The sequence below is a fragment of the Zonotrichia albicollis genome, chromosome Z (genome assembly GCF_047830755.1).
Source record: "Zonotrichia albicollis isolate bZonAlb1 chromosome Z, bZonAlb1.hap1, whole genome shotgun sequence".
NCBI classification, from domain to species: Eukaryota; Metazoa; Chordata; class Aves; order Passeriformes; family Passerellidae; genus Zonotrichia; species Zonotrichia albicollis.
Window position 1 is genome coordinate 15,943,491 of NC_133860.1, and position 11,454 is coordinate 15,954,944.

The following is an 11,454-nucleotide window of genomic DNA, read 5'->3' on the forward strand; positions in this document are numbered from 1 at the left end:
TCTGTCAGGCAGCACCAGGGGAATACAGGATCACAGCAGTCCTGCTCATGGCTCCCCCCAACAAGGCACAGTTTCAGCTCCCTGCAGGGGAATATCACTCCACAGGGGCAATGAGGGGAGCAGGCAGAAGCTCTGTGGGACAGGCAGCCTCTCCAATCCATGAGCCTTTATTTCTTGACCAGATGGAGCAGGCTGAGTCACAAAGCAGTCACAACCAGGCCAAGCAAAGTCCTGGGTTTGGCTGAATACCAGCAGAGAGGGCAGAAGGGTTGGGAACCCAGAGGACAGCAGGAGAATGCCATCAACCTGAGCCTGTGTGAGTCTGGGACTGGGAAATCCAGCATACAAGTCCTCCCTCCAGGAATGCAAAAATGAAAGCAAAGCCTAAATAGAAGGATTACAGAAAGACCTATTTAGAGGCCTTGCAAAAGCAGTAAGCAAACCCTGGGAGTTGAAGGGGCTGAGGAATGAAAAAGCTCAGTTCTCCTGGGCCTTGGGTTTTCCTCCTGCCCTGCTGAATAGCATGAATTTCATGAGAGCCCCATGCTGGTCACAGTCACAGGAGAGCCAGGGGACATGGCAGCCATCAGCACTGGGCAGGGGTTATCCTTCCCATTTTCTGCACTGCTCTGGATGTCTCCATGGTCCTGTCTGGGGCTGAAGTGCCTGATCTCCAGCCTAGCCACCTTCATCTGTGGAGAAAAAGGGCACCCAGTGTCAGAGACAGGCTGGAGCACACGGCACTGCCTGCCACAGCCCAACTCTTCCATCCCAACCACAGGGCCCTGGAGCTGCTGTCAGTGCTGGGGTGAGAGCAGCAGCCCCTCAGCCTGGCCCTCCTGAGATCCTCCCTGCAGATCTATGGCAGGGATGCCACAGACATGGGTCACTCAAAGCCCTGAGCCTTCGGGATGCTGTCTCTGCTTGCCCTGTCCCTGCTGCAAGCAGGGAGCATTGCCTGGGACCAGGCTCTGCCTCCATGTGGGGCTCAGTGGGCAGAGCCATCCTGATCATCCCCAGCTAAAGCAAATCAGGAGATGTATCAGTGCAGTGTATGAACTGCTGCTTCTGCTGGAACTCAGGTTCTCCTGGGAGATTGCTGCTCTCATCCCACCTGCCCCACACCCTGATAGTGCCTCTGCCATGGATGACTGCAGAATTGCATTTTCCTACCTTTTTAATTATCATCCTTAGTTTTGTTGGGCAAATACTTCCTTTTCCTGGAAAGGCAAAGGGGAGTGCTGGGTAAGAAACTGGCATTGTGTATGAAACTGCTGACCCTGTGGCCTTTGTACCTGCTGAACCTGTCCCCTCCCCACTCACCTGGAGTGCACAAGCCACAGGATAACTGCAACCACAAGGATGACTGCCAACAGCACAACCAGTCCAATAACAATCCAGTGCCACTGGTCCGCAGTCTGCCCTGCAACAAAAACAGAGGCAAGGGTGAGATCCACAACCCAGTCTCCTGCTGGCAATGGCCCCAAGAATGGCAAAGGGTATGTGCAAGTGTGTACGCCTGTGTCCTGGCTGAGGTTTCTTCTGGGAGAGAGGATCACCCCGTGGGGATCTTGCTCTGTTCCATGTGAGACCCAACAGCTCTTGTGCTGGGCCAGCTCACGTCCAGGGAAGCTGTCAGGCTGGCAAAAGGGAACAGGCAGGAGGGAGGCTTGGGCCCCAGGAGCAAGGAGACACTTACCAAGAGAGAAGCTGTAGCAGACACAGGTGAACTTCTCTGCCTGTTGGAGGAGACAGGAGGAATAGCTCAGGCCAGTCCTGCAGCACTGGCCTAGCTGGAGACCAAGGTCCCCAGGCAGGGCCACCGAGGGAGGTGGCTGTGGCCCGGGAGTCCAGGGACAGCACGGTGCCGGGGCACGGGACAGGAGCGTGGGCTGAGAGGCAGCCCAGAGGCAGCGAGGGGCCCAGCCCCGGGAGGCAGCAGCCGCAAGGAGCAGGAGCCCCCCGAGGGTACCTGCGGCCCGCGGCGGACGAGGCGCAGCAGGGCCGTGTAGTCCCGGCCCGGGCTGAGGGCAGCGTTGTCCGCGCCCTGCCCGCGGCTGCCGTCGCCCAGCACGAAGTCCGTGGCGGCGCTGAGGTTGAGCAGAGCGGCCCGGTAGGCGCTGGCATTGGAGAGCTGTGCCTGCTCCGAGCAGATGCTCTCGATCAGCGAGGCATTGTGCGTAGCGGCCACGATCAGCTGGTGCTCCCTGCGGGCCCAAAGGCAGTGGCAGCGGGCCCGGGGGCCACGGGAAGGGAGGCGGCTGCAGGCCAGCGCCGGCGTGGGGAGAGCCCCGGCGGGGCTGCGGAGCCGCGGGGCTGCGCTCACCTGGCGGCCTCAGAGCCGGGGGCGATGGGGCTCAGGGGGAGCACGGCCGTGCCTTGCGAGGGGTCGATGTCGCGGGCGCCACGGCAGCTGATGGCCTGGGGGTGCGGGGTGTCTGCAGGGCAACAGCGGGGAATGAGCGTCGGCAGGGCCGGGCGGGCAGCAGCGACGGCCTCGGGCAGCGCAGGCCGGCGAGCAGGGCTGGGCTGTGCCCGGGCTCCCGGCCCGGCCCCACAGCAAAGCTCACCGGAGCTGCTGTTGCTGTGAAACTCCCTCGTCAGCGCGGCCCCGGCTCCAGCAGCCGTCAGCCCCTGGAGCATCACGGCGTAGCTGCTGCCAGGGCTGTGCCCCGGCAGCCGGTGCTCGGTGACGGAGCCATCGAGGCGCAGCCGCTCGGTCTCCACCACGCTGCTGTCCCCTGCGTTCCAGGCTGTGATGTTCAGCTGCGGACAGGAGACGCAGCTGGGACGCAGCAGCTCCCGGTGGCCGCTGGGAAGGTGCCCACAGCTGGCAACGTCCCTGCCAGCCTGCCCTTCCCTTTGCCTGCCCTTCCCTGAGCCTGGGCAAGGCTCTGGAGAGGTACAGGTGGGAGCCTCAGCCCCATGCGCAGAGCTCAGAACAGAGGAGAGGAGGAATTTGGAGCCAACCCTGAGGATGTGTCAGCAGCAACCTCTGCGAGCAAAAGGCTGGGCCTCTGAGAAGGGAAGAGGGAGGCTGCTCTTTTGAAACACTGTAGATATATGTACTGAGCCCAAGGATAGGTCACCCCAGGTGTATTGCAACACAAGAGGCACTGTGGTGATATTCTCCACCCGAGTTATCCGAGCTTCCCTTTTCTGTTGTGTAAAGCTGGACTCTGAAGGCCTTCTCTAAGAGAAAAGGAGAAAGACTAAAATTTCCATGAGTAATAGAGATGGAGGGTCCCCATTTGCCCATGCATCATCTGAATTTGTCATGAGATCCCTGTCCCTTCTCATTTGCTGTCTTTATAGAAATATATTCTGGGTTATGCAAAAGTGTAGACAAATGAAAGTGGAATAAAAGGATTCTTTCATGAACACTGATGTCTGGGAGCAGGAAACCAGTTGAACAGGCTCACAAGTTTTCCAGAGCTTGTCTGACAGTTTCTCCAGGACAGAACTAAGAAAAAAGCTTGCAAGGTCCCTGTCATGCTGTGGAGACCTCTGTCCTCAGAGAGGACCTAGAGCATTCTGAGAACAATGTCACCACCACACACACACAACTGGATAGCAGGGTTTTGCTGTGGAATGTGTCCCAAATCCAGGGACAGAGGAGATGCTTCTAGCCATGCATTGAGGAAAACTCAATGGCAGGTCTCTGGAGAAGGGGCTTTCAGGAGGGACTTTCAGAGGATTACTCAAACCACAAGTTTTTCTGTGGTGGGAATGAGAAACAAGCACGCAAGAGGAACAGGAAACCCTGGGATGCCACCCCAGAAGACATGTCACCATGTGTTGCACACCAACCTCCAAAAGCTTGCCAAACCCAGAGCAGAGCAGACCCAGGAAGTAGCCCAGAGGACATGGAGCACTCATACCTCTCTGGGCATCTCTGCAGCATGAAGAATGTTGAAAATGACACAGAAAATGCTTGTGCTCATCAAAGTCAGATATTTACTGGCTGGGAACTGTGGCTCATGCCAGCTGTCCCTTTCCCACAGTTCCCAGTGTGCCTGCACAGAGCTCCAGGCCGGGAGGTGAGGGTCTGCCCTGCTCCCTGGGTACCTGGTATCCGATGATCTCCCCGTTGCAGGAGGGCGGCGCACTCCACCTGAGAGAGCCCCTGTCGGGATCCAGCCACAGCTGCTCCGGTTTGTCCGGCACTGCAAGCACAGACCATGGGGTCACACACAGGGCCATGGGCAGGGGCTGAGGCCACAGGAGGCTGCAGCAGCCCCTGGCCAGGGGACAGGCTGCAAAGGGACTCCCTCTGAGGGGTTTGTCCCCTGCGAAGGCTGTGTGTGCTGCAGCAGTGGGAAGCACAACACTGCCAGGTGCAGTGGGACAATGAGAAGGGGCTGTGCCCTGCTCAGGGCTCTCCCAGCCCCTTCCCCACAGGGCTCTGCACAGGACCCAAGCAGCTCTGATCCCAGGCACATCCCTGCACAGAGAATATGATCAGGCTGAGCTGAGGGGTGAGGGGAACATCTGTCCTCCCTGTGACACAGCTCTGGGCTGTTCCATATCTGTCCTCCCTGTGGCACAGCTCTGGGCTGTTCCTTATCTGTCCTCCCTGTGGCACAGCTCTAGGCTATTCCTTGTCTCTGATATTTCTGTGCACTTACCTGATTCCTGTGTTGTGAAGAACCATGAGAACAGGGTTGTGTTGGGAGGCAAGTCAATGGTGACACTGTACTCAGTGAAGGGCTGCAAAGGGGAGCAGGTGAATGTTCCCTCCTGGCCATGTAACATCTGCTCTGCATCCACCTCCTCAGCCTCACAGGGATGGGAGGAAGGCGCTGCCAGCCGGCACATGGCTCTCATGCCCTGGCAGGCATCAGGGAACCTGCAGGTCCATTTCAGTTTGATGCTGGTGCTGGAAATCTCAAAGCTCTCAGGGTCAACCTGGAGCGCTTCTGTGAAGGAAAGATTGCCAGAAGGTCACTTTATTCCCTTCCCACCCCAGCCATGCAAGGATGTTGCAGTCAGACCACTTTTCTCATCACCCAGCCCAATGGGATAGAAAAGGAGAGACTGAAGGTGGTCACTGCAGCCCTCTGAAAGGGGAGCAGGAGGAGTTGAACAGGAATGAATGTGGGTGAATGACTGGACTACTACCACTCAAGCAATTTCCCCCATTCATTCAAAACTGAGGTTTCTGTGTGTCCTATAATCTCTACATTCCATCAGGAACAGCTCTGTTCTTCCTTGGAGGGAACATGAATGCCCTAAGCTGTGAGAAGAGAGTGCTAAGCCTGCACACACCATGCTGCAGAACCTGGAGGGGCCCAGTCCACATGGAACAAGCTGTGGTACTCACAGCCACACTGGCAGTAAAGCTCTCTGATCCTGCTCCAACAGTGGTGCCATGTTCCGGCCACAAACTCCACCACAAATCCCTCTCCCATGCTTTTTTGCTTTGTGCACATCCTCTTGCCAGAAGCCCTCAGGGAGACCCTTATTACCAACACCCCCAGTGGTGACCTGCAGGCTGGACTTGACACCTGCCATTCTCTGGACAGCACGGAGCCCAAAACCTCCTGTGCTCCACACCCTGCTTTCCCTGCTCAGGAAGGGCAGAGCAAGGCAGCCAAGAGGGCTCCTGATCCCTCCTTACCACTGCACTCCACGCTGGAGCGAATGCGGACCCAGGCACCTCGGGACTTTCTTCCAGTCCAGAGTTCTCTGTATACAGGTTTCCCACCAGAGAAGGACTGGACTTCACTTGAACATTTGAGACGGGTGAAGGGTGGCTGGAAACCTTCAGGGCAGCTCAGCATCACTTCTTCATTCTTCTTATAATTCACCTGGTCTGGTTCCAGCTGGAGTCTGTAGTCCCACTGGGGCCTTTTGCACCCTCCTGTCAGAGGTGAAAGTCAGTGTTAGATGGGCTGGAGATGATAGGATGTGTATGGGTGAGTGGTGGGAGAGAAATCCCTCCATGCCAAGAGAGGGAAGGTGACACATCCATCTGCTGGGATGTCACCTGAGGGCAAGCCTTCTTGGGAAGGCCCTTTCCTGATGCATGGAAATTGTGAAGGATCACTCATCCATGAACCTGCCCCATTCCCACTTGTGTCCATGGGCACCATATTCCCTCCTGCAAAGCCCAGAGCTGGGACATTCCCAGCACAACCACCCCTGCACCAGGGGACTCCCTCCAGCCTCTCATCCAGGCTGTCACCCAGGCCAGCCCAGGGGGCCCTTGCTGGGCCATGGCACCACCGCTGCTGCTGGCATGCAGGGCCCTTCAGCCAGGGCTCATCCCTGCCACAGGAATCAGCCAGGCCCCTGTTACCCTCGGGGGCTCCTGTTCTCACTCCCTCTGTGCCTTGGCTGCTCTCCTCCTGCCCCACACTGCTGGGCAGGGGGACAGGGCTGAGCAGTGCCTTCTGCATTCACATCCCCTGCTTTAACAATGCCCCTGCCCCCTTCTCTGACACAACCCTTCTTTCTTCTCACCTCCTGCTCACCAAATTTACCATGCCCCAGGCTCAGTGGGCAGTAGCTGAGCAACTGGTGCCAGCAGTTTGTCCAGGGCTGCAGGGGGAGGCTTTGTGGCAATGATTGCTACAGAGAAGGATGCTAGCTTCTGGAAGGATCCCTTGCCCTTCAAGCCTCTGCAAGAAGGTTTGTGAGGCCTGAAGGGGTTTAAAATACAATCTGCCTTCACCCAAAGGGGCACACGTGGGATCTCACAAGGTGCAGAGCAACTTTGGCACAAAGGGAAACGCTGTGCCAAGCCCCTTGTGCAGAGGCTTTGCAATCAAAGAGCGCTGATGGCAGAAGAGCAGAGATGCCCAGCTGAGCACCACAACCAGCAGCTTTGCCCCCTGGCACACGGCCACAACCCCCCCCATGCTCTGGCACCCAGCCACTGACCCTGCCCTGATCCATCTGTCTGGCAAAGCAGCAGCAAGCTCCCTCTTACACTGCCCTCAGCAGGCACAGTGTCCCTCAGGCACACCTGGGGATAGGATTTATACAGAAAGTGAACAGCTCCTTGAAAACCCTTCCCCTGATTCACAGTGCGTGAATTGATGCCCAATTCATGCCCACTCTCTCCAGGGAATGACTGGCAAACTGCTTTTCTGGAGGGCATGACCCCTCACTGCACATCCAGCCCAGTCCTGTCTGTCCCACAGAAGGCCAGTGTACACTGCATTGTAGCTCCCGTCCCTGGGGCAGACAGAGGCTGCCCCAGCTGACACTGCCCAGGGCTGCAGGCAGTGAAGATGAATATCCAGCATAGAGGAGGAAAGGCAGAAGAAGCTTCCAAGAGCAAGAACCACTTCTTACCTGTTCCCTGGGGCACTATCTGGATGTTGAAAAATTCTTCCTGGCCATGTGCTGACAGTAGAGATGCAAAGGCCAGGAGAAACTTCAGAGGCAGTGACTGCAGGGCCATCCTAGCATGAAGTCCTCAGGCAGGACTGCAATCTCAGCCCCACTCACTGCCTCTGAGCACAGGCATCCGTATCTGACTGCAGGGCTTGCAACCACAGGAAGGAAACAGACACATCTCCTCATGAGATGCAGGGGGCTTCCTCTTTGGGCAGGGATCCTCCCATCCATGTCTGTACTTCTGCCTTTTGATATATTTTTGCCCCAGGAGCATCGAGGCTCTGGGACTCAGCAGAAGGAACTTTGTCACAAGATCCCAGAGTTTCCTCCCAAAACCCTCCTAGTTACCAGGGCATTCAAGAAGCGTTACTCCTGTTACTGAGGTAATATTCAAGTGCTTCCTGACACTGCGTGGGTTTTAGAGTGGTGATGAGTCACTTCCCCTCAATGATCACAGGAGATGGAGGACCTTTGAGGAACTACATAAAGACCTGGTCAGAAGCACATATAGGAATGAGGACACGAACTGCAAGGAGTACTTCAATGCCTGAAAGAGTCTGTGGCTCTTCTGAAAGAAACACTCAACCCACACCCTCTCTCATCCTTCCCCGCTTCTCTATCCTCAGCTGCCTCCTCCTCCTGCTCCCTCTCAGCCTGGCAACACTCTCCTCTGTCCCCAAGTGTGCAGGGCATGCTGCCCTACAGTGCCAGCTGTGTGCTTGAGAAAACACTCACAGTACTAAACCATGCCTCTTGCTCATCAACAGCCACCGCTTTTCTCTTCCCCCAGAACCTCCCATCCACTTTGGGTGTCTCGTATTTTAGAAGCCTGGGTATCAGACATGAGGGGCTGCAGAGGCACAGAGACCATACTTATCCCTCAGTTTTCCTGTGGCACATGCACAGGACACACTCCTGTCCTGCTCATGGCTTCCCTCAACAAGGTGCAGTTAGCTCAGGGAACAGCAGCTCACAAGGGCAATGAGGGACTAGGCAGGTGCTGGGGGCAGCAGGTAGCCCTGTCCAAACCATAACCCTTTACTGACTGTCTGGACAGAGCAGGTGGAGTCACAAGGTTGACAGCCCAGACCATGACTAGGGGTGGGGGGATGGAGTGGGAAGCAGGGTAGCCAAGGAGGCTGCAACTGTTTTCCCCCATCCCGAGCTTGCTCATTCCCCTTTCTCAACCAGCAGCACCCACGCTGCATTGAATTTCTCTTCTCCTCTCTGCCCAATACCCACAAAGAACTGCTCCATCAGGCACACATGTCACACCAGCAACAGTTCACAGGAAGGAGATATTTTGGTCCCAGGGGCCAGCTGCAGGTACTGAGCTGATGGGCAGACAACTCATATGAAGAATTGTCAAAACATGCCTTTACCAGAACATGCAAGTCATGCCAGGCTGAAAAGAAGCTGGAGAAGAGAGAGGTCAATTGCTCTATGTTTTGACAGTGTACTCCTCCACAAGGAGAGCCTTCAGGCTGCCCCTCAGCCTCCAGGCTGCACTGGGTATTGGCAGGTTTGACAAGGGAGGGAGATAACACTGAAGCAAAAGACCATGACTGCTTTGTCTTCAGGACTGTAAAAAGCACAACCAGAACCAGCTTGTCACACTCAAGTCCAGGGAGCTCAGGAGAGCCTCTGTGCCCAAGGGTAGGAGAAGGAGATGGAATCATCACAGGCAACACTCAGAGCTGGAGAAAAGAGAGGTTGATTGCCCCGTTTGCCAGCAGTGCAGCCCTCACCAAGGAGAGCCTTTGGACTCAGCACCCAGGCTGCACTGGGCACTGGCACCCCACAGAAAGTGCCTGTTGGAGGGGGTGAGACAGCAGCAGCAGCAGCCAAGAGCCAGTAGATCCCAAAGGCTGCAAGACACAGATGTCCCAAGAGGGCCAGAGCCAGTTGCACCTCACAAAATGGGAGATGAGCCCCAGCACCCACAGAGGAGGACACAGACCTACACAGAGGTCCAGCTATGCAAGTAGAGATGGTGTCACCTATAGGATAGGGAGGAGGGAAACCAGTCACCCAAAGCATTGCACTGGGAACGTGCAGCACCTCAAGTGTGCTTCCTTGGTGCTGCCAGGGGCTGGGAAAGCCTCTCCAAGCTCCTCCATGAAGATTCATGGGGTCAAGGCTTTCACATACAAAACAAGGAGGACCCATGACAAGGTGGAAGATTTTGTGGGCCAGGCAGCCCCTGCAAACCAGAACAATTTATTGGTTTTTTCAGACACAGGAGTACAGTGGCCAGGGCAGCACAGCTAGGCCAAACTCAAGCAGAGGACAGGGTCTAGATGGATAAAAGGACACAGGTAGGAAAGAGGAATTGTGAGCTCCTCCATTCTCAGGGAATATTTGCAGGCACCAAGATGCTGGTGAGATGGCTATGCCAGAGCACTGTAGAACTACTGCGACACATCCTTGCTGTCATGAGGAGGTCAACCCATGCCTTAAGCTGCTCCTGTGGTGTGGCAGAGGATTCTGGAGCTTGATGAAGAAGAAAATTTTGGGGGGAAGCAATAACTCATGAGATAATTCATTGTCATGCTTCCAGTGGTGGAGGACCAAGCCTTGAGAAGAGAAGTGCCTCAGATGTCCACTCCAGCTGCTCTTCTTCCTCACTGCTGACTCTCGCGAACAGGCAGGGGCGGGGGTAATGGCTCTCCAGCCTGGCCACACTTACCTGAGGAGAACAAGAGGACCCAGGGCTGCTGCATGCCCTCGGCAACCTGAGGAGCTCAAACTCCATCAGAGCTAGCAGTCCCCGCTCTCTCTGGGCCATGTGGGGTCACAGGCAGGACAACCCATTTCCTACCTGCATCTTTCTCAGGAAAAGTCTCGATCATGCAGTAATTATCCCCCTGTACATTCTCATAGGGCTGGAGCTCTGTGGGGGGACAAGAGGACAGAAACAGCCTGAGGGACCTGGGGGCTATGAGAAAAGGAGCAGGGCAGCCTCAGGCAGGCAGCATCACCGAGGGCAGCAGATCATCCTGGGATGCACATCATCAGGACACCAGGGCTGGGAAGAGTTGCTGCCTACCCCAGAGAGAGTGAGAAGGAGGAGCAGTTCCCAGCCCTCTCTGGCACCTCAGGGACACCCCAGCCAGGAGCTGCTGGAAGAGGCTACTGAGCAGGGTCTCAGCTGGGAATACATGTGGGACACTTTGGTCTGACAGGTCAGCCATAGCCAGCTTGGCTGCCTGGAGCTACCTCAGAATGCCACCGGGCCTTCCTGAAATACACCTGCTCCCCTCGCAGCTCCAGTCCCCTCTGTGCTGGGGATCCTACCTGTGTACTGATCCTCCTCGACTTTGCTGGGCAAGGCCTTCTTTTTTCTGGGAAGGAAAAGGGCAGTCGTGAGTCAGGGAGAGACTGACCTGGCCCAGACCCTGCTGAACCCAGCAGCAGTGGCACAGAGGGTTCTGCACACCCTCCCTCTGCCCTGGCAAGCATTGCCACCCACACCCCAGGGGACAGCGATGGTGGCTGCACCAGCAACAAGGGAACAGGGTCTCTCAGCACACACAGCCCCATCCCAGCCCTGAAGAAGACACTTACAGCCCCACCTAGGAGCCCCAGAGCAAATCTGTGTTAGGGCCAGCCAGCTGCACCCTCTGCACCCAGAGAAGGGTGGGAACAGTTGGGGAACCTCTTTAATCCCACATAACCCACAGCACAATATGGCCCGAGACAGAACCAAGACTCCAAATCTCCTGCAACCCACCTGCACAGCAGGAACCAGATGATCCCAGCAGACAAGGGGATCAACAGCACCACCACCACCACCACAGTGACTGCTGACCCAGGCCAAGAGCCCATAGGCTGCCCTGAAACTGACACACAAAGAGCAGTGGGTGCCACAGCCAGGGCCATGCACCAGCAGTTGCTCTAGCCTTGCTGCGGGGTGTCTGCACATGTAGAACAGGCCCTGCTGCCCTGGCTGCTGCAGGGACAGGCAGCAAGCCTTGCCCTGCCTGCATGTCTGCTTGGACAGGGCAGAGGGAGGCTCTGGAGCACCAAGCCTTGCCCCATGGGCCCAGCTGGAGGGCCTGGCAGCCTGCTCTGCCATCCTGCACTCAGTGGGAAGACACAGCAGCC

At 56.6% G+C, this 11,454-nt stretch overlaps 1 protein-coding gene across 1 annotated transcript; it reads right to left on the bottom strand.

Moving 5' to 3' along the window:
• Nucleotides 1-40: 40 nt before the first annotated feature.
• On the bottom strand, nt 41-7,585 carry LOC106630051 (uncharacterized). The gene is made up of 11 exons (XM_074532725.1): nt 7,303-7,585; nt 5,621-5,863; nt 4,629-4,919; nt 4,069-4,166; nt 2,571-2,766; nt 2,327-2,438; nt 1,973-2,207; nt 1,700-1,739; nt 1,324-1,423; nt 1,174-1,220; nt 41-692 (listed from the first exon to the last, which is right to left on the bottom strand). The coding sequence occupies exons 1-10, from the start codon at nt 7,409-7,411 to the stop codon at nt 1,178-1,180; spliced, it is 1,467 nt and encodes a 488-aa protein (XP_074388826.1). The 5' UTR covers nt 7,412-7,585; the 3' UTR covers nt 41-692; nt 1,174-1,177.
• Nucleotides 7,586-11,454: the final 3,869 nt, after the last annotated feature.

Excerpts from the sequence above, each read along its gene's own strand:
- LOC106630051 (XM_074532725.1), bottom strand. The coding sequence starts at position 7,411 with ATGGCCCTGCAGTCACTGCCTCTGAAGTTTCTCCTGGCCTTTGCATCT. Across the intron at positions 2,767-4,068 it reads GGGAGATCATCGGATACCAG|CTGAACATCACAGCCTGGAA; the intron begins GTACCCAGGGAG and ends TCCTGTCCGCAG. Across the intron at positions 1,424-1,699 it reads CTGCTACAGCTTCTCTCTTG|GGCAGACTGCGGACCAGTGG; the intron begins GTAAGTGTCTCC and ends TTTTTGTTGCAG.